This window comes from Rhinopithecus roxellana, chromosome 13 (assembly GCF_007565055.1).
Source record: "Rhinopithecus roxellana isolate Shanxi Qingling chromosome 13, ASM756505v1, whole genome shotgun sequence".
Taxonomy (NCBI): domain Eukaryota; kingdom Metazoa; phylum Chordata; class Mammalia; order Primates; family Cercopithecidae; genus Rhinopithecus; species Rhinopithecus roxellana.
Genome location: NC_044561.1, coordinates 21,447,767 through 21,468,402, shown reverse-complemented (window position 1 = coordinate 21,468,402; position 20,636 = coordinate 21,447,767). Strand labels below are relative to the sequence as shown.

At 43.3% G+C, this 20,636-nt stretch overlaps 1 protein-coding gene across 2 annotated transcripts in view; it reads left to right on the top strand.

The window, feature by feature from the left end:
• Nucleotides 1-20,636, top strand: part of KREMEN1 (kringle containing transmembrane protein 1) — a 72,888-nt gene that overhangs the window by 21,757 nt on the left and 30,495 nt on the right. For both annotated transcript variants that reach the window (XM_030915364.1, XM_030915363.1), the window contains exons 2-3: nt 1,631-1,793; nt 6,212-6,303. In XM_030915364.1, coding sequence (XP_030771224.1) covers nt 1,631-1,793; nt 6,212-6,303 — 255 coding nt within the window. The remainder of the gene's footprint in view (nt 1-1,630; nt 1,794-6,211; nt 6,304-20,636) is intronic.

Below are 20,636 nucleotides of genomic sequence, written 5' to 3'. Positions count from 1 at the left end.
CTCAAAAAATAAAAATAATAAAAAATAAATTGCTAGGGTTTCCTGCACAGGTGGATGTTCAGATTATTTTGGCTATCCATAAAATGGTGCCATTCCAGACAAAACACAGGGCCTGGATGGTTGGAGGAAGGGGGTGCTGGAAGAGAGATGTTCTGTGGATAGATTGAAGTATTAAAAGAAATATCTTCCGGCCGGGCGCGGTGGCTCAAGCCTGTAATCCCAGCACTTTGGGAGGCCGAGACGGGCGGATCACAAGGTCAGGAGATCGAGACCATCCTGGCTAACACGGTGAAACCCCGTCTCTACTAAAAAATACAAAAAAGCTAGCCGGGCGAGGTGGTGGGCGTCTGTAGTCCCAGCCACTCGGGAGGCTGAGGCAGGAGAATGGTGTAAACCCGGGAGGCGGAGCTTGCAGTGAGCTGAGATCCGGCCACTGCACTCCAGCCCGGGCGGCAGAGCCAGACTCCATCTCAAAAAAAAAAAAAAAAAAAACAAAAAAAAAAAACAAAAAAAAAAGAAATATCTTCCAGAATGCGTTCATGTTGTTCAGACGCTTAGACTGGAGTAGGCACATGGATGACAACAGGAGATGGTATTAAGAGTCTTTAATACTGGAAGTTATAGGTCAGTGCTTGCCAGGAGAAGGAAAGAAATGCAGCTAAGAATGCTAGTGTAACTCCCCCAGATTGTCAGTTTTCTAGTGATATATCTTAAAGAAGTGTTTGAAGTGCTTCTATCTGTCAGTTTCAACTAAGCTAATTTTAAAAAGTTGTTCTTTGTACTGTGCCTGTCTCATGAACCTCTTTGAGTTTAATGCATGCAATATGTGGGTGAAAATCCTATCAGCCTCAGTCCCCATCCCCCAAAGTCTGAGAAGCAGATTTTAGAAACACATTGTTGCACCTGTGAGGATTTGTCATTTTATTAAATTGGACCTGAGACCATTTTCAATGTGCCTCATCAAAAGAATTTCAGAAAGAGGTGAGAGAAAATGCCAGCCCGGCCCTTCCTCCCTCATGTTGATTGTCTGTTTTGTTGCATCTCTATCTCAAACAGCATGGGGAGGACTGTTCTTCATTACCAGGGAATGTGAGTCATTCCCAGATTTGTGTGATTGGGATTCCAAAGCATTGCTGTATCCGATGGTCTTATTAAATCCAAGTGTCAGTGCAGCCTTTCAGACTGTAGGGGAGAGCTCAGTTACAGCTGGTGACCTGGTTCTAGTTACCACACAGAGACACTGGCTAAAGCAGTGACCCCCTCCGAGTACCCAGAATTCCACATGGATGGCTGTTACCAACTGTTCCCAGATTTGGGGGTTTCCTGGTTCACTTCATGGGCTTCAGTACACTTCAGCTCCCTGTTTATATCCTAGTTGGGATCTGTATACTTTAGGGGAAAATGTTCTAGTGTCTGTAGACAAGCTAGTGCCAAGATTAGCCTAGCTTTTTGAGGGTACCTTGTTTCAGATTTGTTCAGCCCCAGAAGTGTTAACTGCACTGTGTCCAGGATCTAGCAAGACACTATCCATTTCCAACTTGGTCCAAACAAAACAAAACATCAACCAAAGAGGGAGGAAACTATGAATGTTGCCAGAAAATTAGTTTGCTCTGTCTTTTCTTTCTTCTAGAGTGTTTCACAGCCAATGGTGCAGATTATAGGGGAACACAGAACTGGACAGCACTACAAGGCGGGAAGCCATGTCTGTTTTGGAACGAGACTTTCCAGCATCCATACAATACTCTGAAATACCCCAACGGGGAGGGGGGCCTGGGTGAGCACAACTATTGCAGGTAAGATGGGACCACTCAGTACTTTAAAACAATAGATATATATCTGGTCTCTTCTTCCAACCCCTTTCATCCCAGCTCACAACTAGGGAAAGTCTTTTGGCCAACTCAAGAGACTTATCTTGTCAGTTTTTAAAATATTTCTTCCACACCTTACACACACACACACACAAATACACACAAATTTACCATTGTTTTCAACATGGGTTGCTTTAATGTGACTTTCAAAGCTCTGCTTTTCTGTCTGATCACTTCTTTGTCTCTTTTGGAGGGTTTTCTTAGTTCGCCCTACCACCAGTGGACAATACACAGTTAGCAGAGCAGCCTACACTACTGAGAATGTTGTGGTCAAACAGCACCATCTGTGACCGAAAACTCCCTCTGCTTCTGAGCAAAGGAAGCTGCCTACATTATTCTACCTCCGGCCAGCCCAGGATAACCTTGCTCTGGGAACAGCTGTATCCATCATATGTGTGCCATTTACTTCCTTTTAGTAGACTAAGGTGTTACTTCGCTTTTCACCTCCTGTCTGACTCTAGCAGGGGATCTTAACCTGACATCCATGGTGCTTCAAATGTGTATTCACAATTTCCTGGGGATTATCCATAGCTTTTATCAGCTTCTCAGAGTTATCTATGATTGAAAACAAATTCAGGATCACTGATATGTAGGGTCCAGAACAAAGATTGTAAGCACTTTCGGTTATACATTTGTGCCGCTTATGCCCAAGATCCTGGTAATGAGACTCATGGTTCAGCAATGCATTGAATTTAATTATTAGTAGGACAGGTGCGAAGGCAGCCTCTTGAGCCATTGGGATAGGGAAAAATGATTGTTCAACTATACACCGTGTCCCTGGTTCTACATACATTAGAATCTCAACCATGGCACTGTTGACGCAGCTGAGCCAACATATATTTTCCTGTATAGTGTGGGCCACACTGTTTACCTTCTGCCATCTGCATACCTTTGCTAACACTCTAGGGCCCTTGTAGTTGTCTCAAAGTCACCAGGCCTTTAGTCTATGGTTTCTTTATCCCTATACCTTCGCCTATCTTGTATCAACTGACCATTCCCTCCTAGTTGCTATTGACTTATTTTGTTTGTTATAAAAGTGTTAAAAGCTTGTTCTTTAAAAAAAAACTTCTCAAACAGTACAAATATATGTTATTTAAATAGTTAGAGTTCCCCATTTTACCTATTTTCCCTGAAACCCTCCCCACCAAGTCCCAAGTCCCAGAGACAACCAATTTGGGTATTTGCCCCTTCACATTCTGTTATCTGTTGTCTTTTGTTGTTCAAGTTACACAGGCTCATTAACTAATTCTTTTATATTTTATCTTCCAAGTTATACATGTTAATTTATCTTTTGCATAAATTAAAAAATTAGTCCCACCCCAATTTTTATTACCTTCCCATAGGTTTTCTATTCGTAGGAATAGTTGATTGGGTTGGGAAGAGTGTTTAGGAAGAGAGACAAGTATTTGGTTTTTGTTTTTCCATAGTTACTCATCTTCTTGTTCCACAGTGTCTCTTGGTAGTAGGCTGTTGGTTTATTCTATTGCTCTGTTGCTTCCTGTGAAGCAAGTCTTCTCAGAAGAGCTCATGTTTTTAAGTCTGACTTTAAGGTAAAATTTAAGTTTCCAGTGAGGCCGAATTTATGTGAAAAATGTTTCTTTCTTGTGGATTAGCACCCACTTCTACTCACAGGCTCCTAGAAATGTACCTGTAAACATCCATTAAGAGAGCAGTGAGAGCCAGGAGGGACCACCTTTCTCCTTAGCCCTGGTCAGCCATCAAATCAAACCCTCTCGTTTGATTTGATGGAATGTAGGAGACCTGAACTATTTAATACCAGTTTGTACTTTGGAAAAGGGAGGCTGAAATTGTTGATTATCACATCAAAGGGTCCAGGCCTTTTGTTTTAGCACTGCAGCAAAGTCAAGGATGAATTTGCTTGTTCTTTATTAAGCTATTCTGATGCTTTTCAATATGGTTATGACATTGATAATAAACAGTTTTCTAAGGGCTTTACCAAATAAATACATCAAAGCTGAACACTGAATAGAGGGAGGAAAATGACAGTGAAATACTGTTTAAAGAAGGGCTTTGTACAAGTTTTCCTACTTTGATTTCTCAGCTGACACCCGACACCGTGTTTGTTTTGTGTGACTTTTTCAGACCCATCACATTAGAGATGTCTGAGAGTTGGCGAGTGATGGGAATGCACTTTTCTGGGCTCAAAGTAACTGGCTTAGAAGGGAAGGCAGAGACTGGGGAAGAGCAGAGTTGGTGCTGGCACCTGCCTTTGGGCACAAGAAACAAAAGGACCCTTTGTACTTTGGGAAAGCTTATCTTCTAGGCTACACGACAGGCTTAGTCCACTCTGGCCTGATAGGGGTTACTCCCAGCTCCTGTTGCAGGATCTTTATGCCCATTTCCGGCCTAACCGGAGTGTCAGCTTTCCAGTGTTCTGAGTCTAAATAAAAGGGGCTTGGAAAGCAGTGAAGAGAGGCAAGGCTTTTCTGTGTGTCCAGTAGCCCCTGCTGTTTTATTTATCTGCTTCAGTAGTGTTGCTTGTTATTGTTATGCCACCTATGAGTTGGAAAGACCTTAAAGCATATTTACTCCAGGCCATTCTCATTTAGAAATGTGAAATAGATCTTTAAAAATATTATCTCCATATCAGAAGTTGGTACCTCATGACAGGATCACAAGTTGTAGCTGAGACTCTGACGCAGTTTTCTTCAGTATTCTCTGAGGAGTCAGCATTTTGAGGAAGGAGTGGCACCCATTTCTAGCAAATGTGAGCCTGATCCTGGTGAAAGCTTGTCAGTGGAGTCTTTATTTTATTTTTATTTTTATTTTTTAATTTTTGAGACAGAGTTTCACTCTTGTTGCACCCAGCCCAGTGGAGTCTTTATTAAGATAATTTTATTTTACTGTTTAAAAATTACACCATTGGAGTATTCAATATAGAGGAAATAAAATAAAACCAGAAAAGAAAAAAGTTGAAATCACCAATAGTTCCAGTGTCTAGAGACACTTTATAAGAGTTTGGTGTACATTCTTTCCTAAATAAGTCTTTTCAAAACATGGGATTATGTCATCTATTGGGTTTTATAACTGCCTCTTTAAAAACACATCTAAGAAGGCTGGGCATGGTGGCTCACGCCTGTAATCTCAGCACTTTGGGAGGCCGAGATGGGCGGATCACTTGAGGTCAGGAGTTGGAGACCAGACTGGCCAACATGGTGAAACCCCACCTCTACTAAAAACAAAAAAAACAAAAATTAGCCAGGCGTGGTGGCAGGCACCTGTAGTCCCAGCTACTTGAGAGGCGTGAAGCAGGAGAATCGCTTGAGCCTGGGAGTTGGAGGTTGTAGTGAACCAAGATGACGCCACTGCACTCCAGCCTGGGTGACAGAGTGAGAGTCCGTCTCAAAAAAAAAAAGCCTCATAAGGCATTGTGAATATATTTGCAAATTAATAAGACTGGTCTCTATACCACATATTCCCTTCTGTGGATATACAATTTATTTAACCAATCCTTTATTGTTGGATATTTGCTATTTCCACCTGTTTTTTTATATTATAAAAGTGTTTTGTTGGCCGGGCGCGGTGGCTCAAGCCTGTAATCCCAGCACTTTGGGAGGCCGAGACCGGCGGATCACGAGGTCAGGAGTTCGAGACCATCCTGGCTAACACGGTGAAACCCCGTCTCTACTAAAAAACTAGCCGGGCGAGGTGGCGGGTGCCTGTAGTCCCAGCTACTCGGGAGGCTGAGGCAGGAAAATGACGTAAACCCGGGAGGCGGAGCTTGCAGTGAGCTGAGATCCGGCCACTGCACTCCAGCCTGGGCGACAGAGCGAGACTCCGTCTCAAAAAAAAAAAAAAAAAGTGTTTTGTTGAACATCTTTATAGATAAGATTTCCTTAGAATAAATTCCTAAAGAGGAAATTGCCAAGTGGAGGGCTTGCATATTTCTAGGTCCTTTGGCTCTAATTCCCAAATTGCTGCTCTGACCATTTGTGTCAGTTCGCATATTCATCAGCAGCGCTGAGAGCCCCTATGCTCACTCAGCCTCGGAATCTCCACGTTCACATTCAAGGTGCCAGTGCTATTTGGCATGATGTGTGCAGTGGCCATTTGTCCTAGTTATACTACAGTGAATTTGCCTAAACATATATTACCTTTGCTCACTTCCCCCCAAACTCTGAAGTATATGTCAGAGCAGACATATTTGTTCTTGTAATATTACCATTTTTTCCCTTTTGATGAGAGATGGCACTGAGATACAGACCAACTATTAGAGAGATAATACAGAAGCTAAAGCATTTCCTTTTCTGTAAAACTGAAAAGCAATGAACCAGCTGAATTAAAACATCAGAAGTCATCACTTTTGTCCTTTTCCCCAACAGAAACCCAGATGGAGACGTGAGCCCCTGGTGCTATGTGGCAGAGCACGAGGATGGTGTCTACTGGAAGTACTGTGAGATACCTGCTTGCCAGAGTAAGACTGTAATACCCAATGTGATGGTTTACAGGACTGTGAACACTAAGAGTGCGGAGGGGAAGCCCCTGCCAGAGTCAGGTAGTTAGGCTGGTGGATTTCATGGAGCATGTGAAAGGAAAAGCCAGGAATAGGAATGCTGATTTCCTTGGCACCTCATTCTAAAGGTATTCCCTTGATGGGTAAGCCCCATGAGAATTCCTACTTTTGGTTAATTTCTGATTCTTTCAGGGATAGAGAGGGCAACCGCTCAGAAGCAGGCTAGGAGAAAAAGTATCTTACACTTTTTGGAATGAACATCTTTATACATAGTGAAACTCAGTGATGGCACTACTTATTATTTGGATTTGAATAGGTCCCCAGAAGTGATATTTGGTAAATACCTTGTTAAATACCATACAAAGCTGATGTGGTAGTTCTTTTACCCTCATTAGCCTAACATGTTCTACTGTTTATAATAATAACTCACAACCCAGTTTCTTCAGCCTTTTACTAAAATGCCTGTTTTCTAACTGTTTCATTCATTTATTCCCTGGTTTTTTTTTTTTTTTTTTTTTTTTTTTTTTTTTTTTTTTTTTTTTTTTTGAGACAGAGTCTTGCTGTGTCTCCAGGCTGGAGTGCTGTGGTGCGATCTCAGCTCACTGCAACCTCCTCCTCCTGGGTTCAAGCGATTCTCCTGCCTCAGCTTCCTCAGTAGCTGGAACTACAGGCGTATGTCATCATGCCCAGATAATTTTTGTATTTTAGTAGAGATGGGGTTTCACCATGTTGGCCAGGATGGTCTTGATCTCCTGACTTCATGATCCAAAGTGCTGGGATTACAGGTGTGAGCCACCGCACCCGGCACTTGTATTCACTGTTTATTATATGCAAACTACAAAGACAATAGGATACGCTGACCTTCGGGAGTGTATGGCATAGGAGGAATCTTAAAAAGATACAGTCATGCACCATGCAAAACAGACCACGTATACAATGGTGGTCCCATATGGAGTATTTAAACTGATTGTTCAGTCAGTTACAGGTCACACTTCTTTTTCTACTCTTCTTTCTTCCTTCTTTCTTCCCTTCTCACTACTGCACTTGACTAATCTTTTTTTTTTTTTTTTTTTTTGAGACAGAGTCTCACTCTGTCACCCAGGCTGGAGTGCAGTGGCACCATCTCGGCTCACTGCAACCTCCACCTCCTGGGTTCAAGTGATTCTCCTGCCTCAGCCTCCCAAGTAGCTGGGATTACAGGCATGTGCCACCACTCCTGGCTAATTTTGTATTTTTAATAGGGGCGGGGTTTCTCCATGTGGTCAGGCTGGTCTTGAACTCCTGACCTCAGGTGATCCGCCTGCCTTGACCTCCCAAAGGGCTGGGATTACAGGCATGGACTAGTCTTTATATATGTGTATAAAGATTATAATGGAGCTGAAAAATTTATGTTGCCTACTGATGTTGTAGTGCAACACGTTACTCATGCGTTTGTGGTGATGCTGGTATAAATAAACCCACTGTACTTCCAGTCACACAGAAGTATAACATATACAATTATGTATAGTACATAATACTTGATAATGATAGTAAACAACTATGTTACTGGTTTATGTATTTACTATACTGTATTTTTACTGTTATTTTAGAGTATATTCTTTTTACTTATTAAAAAAGTAGTTAACTGTGAAACAGCCTCAGGCAGGTCCTTCAGGAGGTATTCCAGAAGAAGGCATTGTTTTCACAGGAGATGACAGCTCCATGTGTGTTATTGCTCCCTTCCAGTGGGACAAAATGTGGAGGTGGAAGACAGTGATACTGATGATCCTGACCTTGTGTGGCCTAGGTTATTGTGTGTGTTTGTGTCTTAGTTTTTAACAAAAAAGTTTAAAAAGTAAACGAAAGTAAAACATTTAAAAAATATAATAGAAAAAAGCTTGTAGAAGAAGGATATAAAGGCTGGGCATGTTGGCTCACACCTGTAATCCCAGCACTTTGGGAGGCTGAAGTGGGTAGATCACTTGAAGCTGGGAGTTCCAGACCAGCTTGGCCAACATAGTAAAACCCCATCTCTACTAAAAACACAAAAATTAGACAGGTTTGGTGGCATGCACCTGTAATCCCAGGTACTTGGGAGGCTGAGCAACAAGAATCACTTGAACCTGGGAGGCAAAGATTGCATTGAGCCGAGATCATGCCACTGCACTCCAGTCTGGGCCAACACAAGAGTCTGTTTCCACAAAAAAAAAAAAAAAAAAAAAAGAAGGATATAAAGAAAGGAAGAAAATATTTTTATACAGCTATACAATGTGTGTTGTAAGCTAAGTGTTATTATGAAATAGTCAAAATGCTAAAGTAATTAAAAAGTTTATAAAGTAAAAAAGTTACAGTAAGCTAAGGTTAATTTATTATTCAAGAAAAATAATTTTTAATGAATTTAGTGTAGCCTAAATGTTCAGTGTTTATAAAGTCTACAGTAATGTACAGCAATGTCCTAGGCCTTCACATTCACTCACCACTCACTCACTGACTCACCCAGAGCAACTTGCAGTCCTGCAGGCTCCATTCATGGCAAGTGCCATGATACAGGTAAACGAATTTTTATCTTTTATACAGTATTTTTACTGTACCTTTTCTATGTTTAGATATGCTTAGATATATAAGTACTTACCATTATGTTACAGTTGCCTACAGTATTCAGTACAGTAACATGCTGCTCAGATTTGTAGCCTAGGAATGACAGGCTATCCCATTATAGACTAGGTGTGTAGTAGGCTATCCCATCTCAGTTTGTGCAAGTGCACTCTATTATGGTCACACAACAACAAAATTATATGACAATGCAGTTCTCAGAACGAATCCTTGCCTAAGAGATACATGACTATACTTTTAAACAAGGTAGAGAAAATACTGTGTGTAGAAAGCTCTTGCAGAAGGTTTGAACCACAGAAACTAAAGCAAGATCTGGTTCTATAAGGAGTCTATTAATGTAGTATATATAATGTATTTTAAAATATGCCAAAAGAGCTCAATGCCTAGAGCTGAAGAAAAAGACAGTACATTCATAACATTCTATCTGGGTTATTTTTTTTCTTATTATTTAAACCTACTCTTTGCCTTGCCATCTTTCTCACCTCTCAGGTCAGGAGGCTTGTGTATGGGACCTGGGTACCCTTTCACTGGTACCTGGAATCTGAATTCTGAGGCCTTCAGGGGGAAAGGCAGCCCCCGACCAGACTTAGTGCTCACCTTTTGTAATTTAAACACCCATATGTCAACACCGCCTGGCAGTTCAGGCTTAGCTTCACTATCCTTCCAACCTGAGTGTGCCTTCTTCCAGTCCCCAAATTGAGAAAACAGTAAAGACCAGAAGAATGGCTTTTGCTCAGTCTGCTTAATCAAATTTTTAAAATGAAAAACATCTCATTTGCCTCTAGTTATGTAAAGAAGAAAGAGGCAGAGGGAGAGGAAAGCAGATTTTCCTCGGTCCATTTGTTCAACACAAAGATAGTCTTTTAGTACCAGCCTGTGTCATTCTCTTGGGAGTGGTAAAGAGGGGGTTTCAATCTGGGCACTTTTATTTGGAAAGATAATCTTCGACCTGTATTTCTAAAATACAATCTGGGCCAATAGGAGCTGATTCATGTGGTCATTGAAACCAGGTTCCAGAAGAGATAATTATAACAAAATGCTATAAATCACTTAGTATGTGTCTAATTTGTAATATTTACCGGATATGCTTTACTGTTCCAAAAAAGGAAAATTAAATATTATTTCAATTTTTCTGTGGCCCCTTGATAACCCTCTAAAATCTCTAAAGCTAGCCTTGAGTTGGTCTGGGCAGAGAGATTTGTAGAAGTTGGGAATGAGAGCTCTATAGTACCTGATTTCTGGGGATAGAGGGTGGGTGGTGTCTGGCTTTGGTTCTTTGGAAAACCCTTCAGTTTACCCTGTGGGGACCAGGGCTTCCCATCAGGCCAGACCTCAGACATAGAGTCTGGCAGCATATTGTGCTTCTAGTGTGTCTGATTAACATAGTTGAGCAAAATCTCTTGTGTAGTTTGTAGCAAGAGACGTTGGTAATTGCCTGGCTTATTTAACAGAGATACAACCTGCCTATTTTAGGCCACTTTTACTCTATTTCTGGATGTGGAGTCACAATTTTCATGAATAATACTAAACCTCTGCATGAAGCCTGCTATTCATGATTAGCATTGAACTTGTCGTACAGAAAAAGGACTGTGACATGATCAGATTTCTGGAAAGTTCATATCTGAATATAACAGACCCAGCACGAGCCAGGGAGAATGAATATTTAGGGACAAAGCAGAATCTGGCTGAATGGTGGGCCATTGTGTGGAAACCAGATCTCTGCCCCTTGGTGTGTTATGTATAGAGCTACAACAAGCAGGAGGCAGACCTGAAGTACGACTCAAATGGGAGCAGAGAGAAATCTGAACTGCTCTTGACCTGCAAAGCATGGAACAGAACTTACCGTTAAAAGAACAACTCAGAGGTATTGGATTTGCCCCTGAAACTGCTTCTGCCAGTATGTTTCTCAGAAACCCTAAGTTCTTATTGCAGCCAGGAGAAATTCAGACTTCAAAAGCAAATTCCAACGCCATCGGGTTTAACATGTCTCTAGATCCCACACTTTAGATCTCTAAGGCCTGTTGGTTTGACTATTGAGAGCTGTCTTGTTTGCTGAAAAACATTCCCCCAATTTCTACAAATCCAGCCATAAAAATTCATCTTTGAATTAGGGACATTTGAATACAGACGAGTATTAGATTATATTAAGGAATTACTGTCAATTTTATTAGCTACGATAATGGCATGGTGGTTAAGTCCTTTAAAATTACAGATACTGAAATATTTGTGGTTGAAATGACATAATATTTGGGATTTGTTTTAAAACAATCCAGCCCCCCAAAGAGTGACTAGGTGGGGGTGAGGGAAACAGATGAAACAAGAATGGTTTTAAAAAAGTGGATATTCATCGATGCTGGGTGATGGGTTCATTATTCTTTCCCACTTTTGTGTATGTTTGAAACTTTGCATAATAAAAAGATAAAATTTAAAATTATTTTTATAATATTTTAAAGAGTACATAAACACAGCATTCTGAGTATCTAGATTCAAATATGTAACATGATTAACCTAAATTGTAGTACTTTTTTTTTTTTTTTTTGAGACAGAGTCTTGCCCTGTCACATAGGTTGGAGAGAAGTGGTGAAATCTTGGCTCATTGCAGCCTCTACCTCTTAGGCTCTAGCAGTCTTCCCACCTCAGCCTCCTGAGTAGCTAGGCCTACAGGCACATGCCATCACAGCTGGATAATTTGTGTATTTTTTGTAGAGACAGGGTTTTGCCATGTTCCCCTAGCCGGTCTGGTACTCACGGGCTCAGCAATCCTCCTGCCTTGGCCTCCCAAATTGCTGGGATTACAGGAATGAGCCACCGCGCCCAGCCAATTGTAATACTTTTACACATAGCCCACAGGTATCTGACATCATTGTTAAAGTTAGTTATTAAAGTTTTAGTTATTAAACTTGTTAAAACTATTAGTTATTTAAAGTTATTAAAGCTATTAATTATTGAGGTTAAAGTTAGTAAATAAAGTTTAAAAATCACAAGAACTTGGCTGGGTGCAGTGGCTCATGCCTGTAATCCCAGCACTTTGGGAGGCCAAGGTGGGCAGATCACCTGAGGTCAGGAGTTCAAAACCAGCCTGGCCAACATGGTGAAACCCCATCTCCACTAAAAATACAAAAATAAACCAGGCGTGGTGGTGCACGTCTGTAGTCCCAGCTACTCGGGAGGCTGAGGCAGGAGAATCACTTGAACCTGGGAGGCAGCGGTTGCAGTGAGCTGAGATGGCGCCATTGCACTACAGCCTGGGTGACAGAGCGAGACTCCATCTCAAAAAATAAAATCACAAGAGCTGTAGACATATTTCGAAGTTATTAGTTGTGTCAAATGACATTTCTTAAGCTCTGACCATCTGTCAGACCTTGTACAAAATGGGGTCACAAGGATAGTGTGTTCTGCAGCCTGTGGGGAATCCTCAGTCTGAGACTGAAGACAGACACATAAACAGATAAGCATATGCAAAATACTCTATAATAAGTGAGGTGAGCAAAAGGTTGGGAGCACCCAGGAGGGCCATCTGTTTGGCATGGTAGGGAGGCAAGTGCTATTGTCTGTTGAAGAGGGCTTCTGGAAAGAGTGGGGTCTTAGTTTAGGTCTTCTCTACTTTAAAGTACATCCAGTCACCTGGCATCTTTTTTTTTTTTTTTTTTTTTTTTTGAGACGGAGTCTCGCTCTGTCGCCCAGGCTGGAGTGCAGTGGCCAGATCTCAGCTCACTGCAAGCTCCACCTTCCGGGTTTACGCCATTCTCCTGCCGCAGCCTCCCGAGTAGCTGGGACTACAGGCGCCCGCCACCTCACCCGGCTAGTTTTTTTGTATTTTTTAGTAGAGACGGGGTTTCACCGTGTTAGCCAGGATGGTCTCGATCTCCTGACCTAGATCTCCTGATCTCCGCCTGTCTCGGCCTCCCAAAGTGCTGGGATTAAAGGCTTGAGCCACCGCGCCTGGCCGACCTGGCATCTTATTAAAATACAGTTTTTTTTTTTATTTTTTGAGACGGAGTCTAGCTCTGTCTCCCAGGCTGGAGTGCAGTGGCGTGATCTGTGCTCACTGCAAGCTCCGCCTCCCGGGTTCATGCCATAAAATACAGATTCTTATCAGTAGGTCTAGAACAGGCCTGTTACATTTCTAACAAGTTTCTGGGATGCCAGAGCTGCAGGACTACACTTTAAGGAGCAAGGTTCTAGATGTTAGGGCTGGGTGGGGTGGGGGTAGTGAGGGCATTGGAGGCAAAGGGAACAGTTTGCGTCCATGCATGTGCGTGCACATGCACACACACACACACATACACACACACATGCACTGATGAATTCCAAGCAAGTTGGTGTTGCTGAAACATAAATTTTAAGAAGAAGGGGCCAGGAGATGAGGTCTGCGAAGTAGACAGGGCTGGATGATGTCAGGTCTTACGGTCTGGGCATGAAGCCTGAACCTGATCCAGGAAGATGGTGATGAAGCTGAGGTGAGGGCTGAGTGTCTGAAGGAGACATTTCTCCATAGTTCCTTAAACCTCTGTATTAGGGATTTGGGTCAAGATTTTCCACTTTTAACCTATGATAAGTTCTTTAGTGATGTATCATTCACACAGATCAGCCCTAAGAGGATGCCAGCAGTCGCACCTCTGCAATACATGTGGAACCTTAGGTCCATCTCAGCTGGTGACCTCACCAGCTCAGCTTTCTTTTAATTAACTAATACCTGGACTTGTTAAAAATAGATTTAAAGTAGATTTCAGATGTTAGTATTTGCCTTACAAAAGTCAGCCCAAAAAATAGGATGTGAAAGCTTCCTATTATCCCTGATAAGAGTTTTTAAAACTGTGTTACAGTTTGAGTAAAAAGCCAAGGGCACTGCGGCAGTGGTGGTCAAGGCAGTTTCTCAGTTATAGAAAATGTTTTGTTTCTGTCAGCACTTTCTATGTTTTAATGTCAGCACTGCTTTCTAGTATGTTTCAGCTATTGCTGAGTGCCTACTATGTACAAAAAGCACTTATATTCATTCACATTATCTCTCTTTTTTTTTTTTTTTTTGAAACAGAGTCTCGCTCTGTCACCCAGGCTGGAGTGCAGTGGTGTGATCTCGGCTCACTGCAAGCTCCACCTCCCGGGTTCACGCCATTCTCCTGCCTCAGCCTCCCGAGTAGCTGGGACTCCAGGTACCCGCCACCACGCCCAGCTAATTTTTTGTGTGTGTTTTTAATAGAAATGGGGTTTCACCTTGTTAGCCAAGATGGTCTCAATCTCCTGACCTCGTGATCCGACCGACTCGGCCTCCCAACACATTATCTTGTTTAACCTTTTCAACAATCCCATGAAGCAGATGGCATGTCTACTCTCCCGCCTCCATTTCTCAGATAAGAAAATTGAGCCTAGATAGTTAAGTGATTTGATGAGGATTACAGTCTGAGTCAAACAGGATTTTTGACTAGGATTCCTGATAGCAAGACCAGTGCCTTTTCCTTCTAGCACTTGAGAAGAGTCCTGTTTCCTTTATTTCCTTGAAAACGGGGGCTCTGGGATGGATTTGGGCTACTGTTGAGGTCATTCTTCAGAATTTTCTTTGTGAATTGTTTGGAAATTAAAGTTTGAAATTCTGATAGTATGGTGAATTATTAAGATTGCTTTTGTGACATTGTGGAAACCAAAGGATTAACTCAGTGGCGACAGAGGGTCTGCAGTTCATGCTGTTAGCTCTAAGTCATTTTCTTTTCTTCTTTGGCTTTGGGAAATCCCAAGCCCCAGGAGTAAAGCAGGCTGAGATGGGATCCGGGAAGCATTTGCTACTCAGCAGAGCCACTCTACAGTATGCTGGGCTATCTCTGTGGGTGTTCCCAGACCAGCTGTTCTCAGCTAGAAAAGGGCTCCCCTGGGGTTGGACCTACTGCACAAAACAGTTCATCAGCAGCTTTGTCTGGGCCTTAGGTTATCCCCCAATACCATGTCTTCACTGCTGTGGGCTGAAGTTCACCTTCTCTAAAATGACGCATCCCTGTGTACCATTTATACTTTTTTTTTTCAGACTGAGTCTCACTCTGCCGCCCAGGCTGGAGGTGCAGTGGCACGATCTCGGCTCACTGCAAGCTCCGCCTCTCGGGTTCGCGCCATTCTCCTGCCTGAACCTCCTGAGTAGCTGGGACTACAGGTGCCCGCCACCACGCCCAGCTAATTTTTTTTGTATTTTTTTAAGTAGAGACGGGGTTTCACCATGTTGGCCAGGATGGTCTCGATCTCCTGACCTCGTGATCTGCCCGCCTTGGCCTCCCAAAGTGCTGGGATTACAGCTGTGAGCCACCGCACCTGGCCTACTTTTTTTTTTTTTTTTTTGAGACACAGTTTTGCTCTTGTTGCCCAAGCTGGAGTGCAGTGGCGTGATCTCAGCTCACTGCAACCTCTACCTTCTGGTTTCAAGAGATTCTCCTGCCTCAGCCTCCCTAGTAGCTGGGATTACAGGCGCCCATGACTACACCCAGCTAATTTTTGTATTTTTAGTAGAGACGGGGGTTCATCATGTTGTCCTGGCTGGTCTTGAACTTCTGACCTTGTGATTCGCCTGCCTCAGCTTCCTAAAGTGCTGGGATTACAGGCTTGAGCCACCACACCTGGCTGTGTACCAGCTTTACAGCTAAAATGAAAATTCCAATTTTTGTTGATAGCCAAAGCAACATTGAAATGAACATTAATAGGCCAGGTGAGGTGGCTCATGCTTATAATCACAGCACTTTGGGAGACTAAGGTGGGAGGATCGCTAGAGCCAAGGAGTTCAAGACTAGCCTGGGCAACATAGGGAGACCCTGTCTTTACAGAAAACTTAAAAATTCACCAGGTGTTGTAGCATGTGCCTATGATCCCAGCTACTCAGGAGGATCGCTTGAGCTCAGGAGGTTGAGGCTGAGCTCGGATCAGAGGCACCCTTGTTTTACTTGATTTGTACTTATATTTGTGGAGGAGTGCTGATGGAATTTATGGAAGCTTTACCTCTTCAAGCCTTTCCCTGGTAGCCACTAAAAAAAGCCATGTATTTCAACAGTCTTCCCCACACCTAGCACAGTGGAGAGTGTATTAATGCTTGCTAAGTATTCTTTCTTGGCTGGGTGTGGTGGCTCATGCCTGTAATCCCAGCACTTTGGGAGGCTAATATGGGCAGATTGCTTGTGCCCACGAGTTTGAGACCAGCCTGGGCAATGTGGCGAAACCCCGTCTCTACCAAAACTACACAAATTAGCCAGGTATAGTGGGCATGTGCCTGTAGTCCAGCTACTCAGGAGGCTAAGGCAGAAGAATCGCTTGAGCCCAGGAGGCGGAGGTTGTGGTAAGCCTAGATTGCGCCATTGCACTTTAGTCTGGGCGATGAGAGTGAAACCTTGTCTCAAAAGACAAAATTCTTTCTTGATGCCATGAAGTCTTGTCTCTTCCTTTCTTCCCATAAGAGACAACACAAGCTGGTGGAAAGATGGAAAGAATGTGGACATCTGGGTCACACCCAGTTAGGTTTGAATCATTATCTGCTTAATAGCTTTAGGCACAATGACTCTCAGTTGTGCCTGGGTTTCCTCATCGGTGCCTTCCAGGGTTTTTTTTTGAAAATTAAATGAATAAAATGCATGCTACCCTAAGTCCTAGCACATATCAGGTAGACATGAAAGTACCAGCAGGTATTGTGATGGTATGCTTTCCCCAAGGAATGGACTACCGTTAGTATGTTTCTGTCATCTGATTCCTAGAATATGTTATTCATAACCTGCATTTTATTTCTGCCCATCCCTTTTTTATCTAACTGACCATAGGTCTTAGTACCAGGCATCAGCTGCTGCAGTGACTGTTCCCTGTGGCCTGCTGCAGCACTGAACTCAGCAAACACAAGAGATCCCACATTTGTTTGTTTGTTTGTTGTTTGTTTGTGACAGGGTCTTGCTCTGTTGCCCAGGCTGGAGTGCAGTGGCATGATCATGGATCACTGTAGCCTTGACCTCCCAGACTCAAGCAATCCTCCCACCTCAGTGTCCCAAGTAGCTGGGAAAACAGGTACACACTACTATGCCTGGCAAATATTTTTACTTTTTTAGAGATGGAGTCTTGCTATGCTGCCCAGGCTGATCTCAAACTCCTGGGCTCTAGCAATCCTCCCACCTTGGCCTCCCAGAATACTACGATTACAGGTGTGAGCCACTCTGCCTGGCTCTCACGTTTGTTCCTGCAATGCAGTTTTATGGTTTCAGAGCTGGCATGTACTCAGTTATTTTTTGTTTTTTTCCAGTGGGTATTATTTAATTTTCCATTAAAAAAATACAGACTTGCCGGGCGCGGTGGCTCAAGCCTGTAATCCCAGCACTTTGGGAGGCCGAGACGGGCGGATCACAAGGTCAGGAGATCAAGACCATCCTGGCGAACACAGTGAAACCCCGTCTCTACTAAAAATACAAAAAACTAGCCGGGCGAGGTGGCGGGCGCCTGTAGTCCCAGCTACTTGGGAGGCTGAGGCAGGAGAATGGCGTGAACCCAGGAGGCGGAGCTTGCAGTGAGCGGAGATCGCGCCACTGCACTCCAGCCTGGGCGACAGAGCAAGACTCCGCCTCAAAAAAAAAAAAAAAAAAAAATACAGACTTTCTGAACCAAATGGATATTGGTACAGTGACAGATACAAATGTTCTAAAGCACAGTTGTGTAAAGCACACTAGGGGCTTAAAAATGAAAACTCATTCAAATTGATAGGGATGACTTTACTGAAAATCTTTGTACCAGCACTTGCCTATAAAGAAGAAATTGCCCCTCAATCTTATGATGTAATTGGGAATCTGAGTTATAAACCTAAGAGAAAATTGCAGACCAGCACACCAATTATATAAATAAGTGTTGAATTATGAGGTAGAGTGTTGTGAGTTTTTGAAGACAAGAGGACTCAGTTTTGAAGACAAGAGGACCTTTTGGAAGAAAGGTGGCTGGTGGTTGAATGGGTCAGGGAACAGCAGGACAGAAGCTTGGAGGAAGCACAGAATTGATGTGCATGTGGGTTGGGGTCCAGGCTTCCTGAGTAGAGAAGGGGACAAAAAAGAACCAGGTCAGACCTGGAAAGCAAGAGTTGATTAGATGGGACTGATATGCTGAAAGCCCTAGTTTAGGAAGAAAAGCAAGCCCAATGTAATTTACAGGATGGATCAAAGGAAGAAAGTTTGGGGAAGAGAGGATGGGTGTAGATTTCTAAACTCAGGGGATAAGGGCCTGGGCTATGATGGCAGCAGTGAGACAAGACAGGAAGGATTAAGTCCAAGAGGCACTTAGGAAGAAGACAGAGCTTGTTGACAAGTGGAATATGCAAGGGATAAAAGAGCAGGAAGAGGTTCTTTGCCTGGGATATTTGTGGTGTCCCTGAAAAAAAAGTCCAAGTCAACAAACGAGCTTTTCTTCCCAGGGACACAGCAGTTATCATTCCTCTTGAACTTGGACTGACCTTTTACCAAGTAATGTGTACTAGTTGTTTATTGCTGTGTAATGAGCCATCCCCAGCCCTAGTGACTTAAGCACCAACAGTTTGTCATTTCTCCCAGTTCTCTGGGTCGACTTGAGTTTCAGCTGAGTGGTTCTTCTGCTACTGTCACCTGGGCTCAGTGAGGTGCCTGCATGCAACTGGGAGCTCTGCTGGCATTCAAGGTGGCTTCAGACCTCTATCCAGTGACTTCTCTCAACAGCAGGGTATTCGGACTTCTTATACGGTGGCTGGCTTCCAAGACAGAAGCAGCAGAAGCTGCCATTCCTCTTAAGGCATGAACTCAGAAGTCTACCACATTCTATGGGTCAAAGCAAGTTGCAAGGCCCGATTTAAGAAGTGGGGAATCTATTAAAGTGGGAGCAACACACATGTACAGGGAGGGGAGAAATTACTAGAGCCTCTTTTGACTCTTTATCACATTAACTCACCAGAAACTAAGTTTCAGAGAAGGAACTCCCACCGGGAGGGAACTACTGCTGTGATAGATCCTGGCCTTACAGGATCAGGATCTTTAGGAACTCTTACTACCTCCCCCAAGGACAGAATTTCACAGAGGAAGAAAAAGCTGTGCTTATTTATTTATTTGGGGGTGTTGCTGTAAGACTCAGGGGCACAAGTAAGACTGTTTGAAGAATCAGAGTGACTGAAAAGGAAGTTTATGTTTAGAACTAAAGTTATAGAGGTGGGGTGGGGCCATATTGTGAGGAGTTGGACCAAGATGGCAGCTGTCAGATTTCGAATGGAGTTGCAGATGAACAGCACGGGGTGCAGTGAGCTTATGGTCACAGGTCTGAGGGTGTGGATGAATCCACACTTACCTGTTGATGCTCTAAAAGAAGTAGGATACCAGCTGCAGCCTCAGATGTACATAGTTTTTCTTTCCGTGGAGGGGAGAAATCAGCTACTGAGACACCAGTGTGGGGTCCTTAAGGCAGAAGATGGTATTGACACAGGGTTAAATGACATTTAAAATCAGCAGAGAAGCACTTTGGGAGGCTGAGGCAGGAGGATCACTTGAGGCCACAAGTTTGAGACCAGTCTGGGCAACATAGTGAGACCCCATCTCTACAAGATACACAAATAATTAGCCAGCCATGGTAGTACACACTGGTAGTCTCAGCTACTCGGGAGGCTGAGATGGGAAGATCACTTGAACTCAGGAGTTCAAGGCTGCAGTGAGTATGATTGCATCACTGTGCTCCCGCCTGGGCAACAGAGTGAGACCCTGTCTCTATTAAAAAAAAAAATCAGCAGAGGAGTTACATCATTTCTGAAAAAGCAGATTTTACTTAGAAAAAAAAAAAAAAAAAAAAAGGAGTTCTGCAGAGCCTTGGAAGAGTTTTGTTTTTTGTTTTTTTTTTTGAGACGGAGTCTCGCTCTGTTGCCCAGGCTGGAGTGCAGTGGCGCGATCTTGGCTCACTGCAAGCTCCACCTCCCAGGTTTACGCCATTCTCCTGCCTCAGCTGCCTGAGTAGCTGGGACTACAGGCTCCCGCCACCTCGCCCAGCTATTTTTTTGTATTTTTAGTAGAGACAGGGTTTCACCGTGTTAGCTAGGATGGTCTCGATCTCCTGACCTCTTGTGATCCACCTGCCTCAGCCTCCCAAAGTGCTAGGATTACAGGCATGAGCCACCACGCCCGGCCTTGGAAAGAGTTATTTTTAAGACATAGGACAAGCACTTAGCGTTTCTTAAAGCAAATATCCCAGATCTGGTCAGAGCAGTGGAATAGAAAACATAATAATAGTCAGGGCTGCTTGTTGGTGAATTACCAGCTGAAGATTTGGATTCAAACTGAGCCTTTGCTGTGATGGGTATGCCTTCTGTCTTCGATAGGAATGATTTAGTTACCAGGACTAGAACTCACTCAAGCTAACTTGAGCAAAAGAAATCTATTCGAAGACCATTGGGATATATCACAGAACCCAACCCCTGTGTCCCAAGAAATTAAAAAGAAAGCAGGCACTTTCACTGTCTCTCTCTGTGGCCACTTCATCTCCCATCTCTGCCTCTCAGCTTGTTATCCATCCTTTTTCCTCTTCGTGGATCAGCAGAATTGGCTCACTCATCCACTCACATGGCCCAAACTTGAGTTTGGTTGCCTCAACTCCTACTTGACAGATCCCTACAATTTCAGTGCCTGCATTCACTGAGCGGATCCCAATTCTAGCTTCCTAAGAAAGAGAATCTGGTGGTCCCAGAGTGAGGCAGCTGTGGCCAG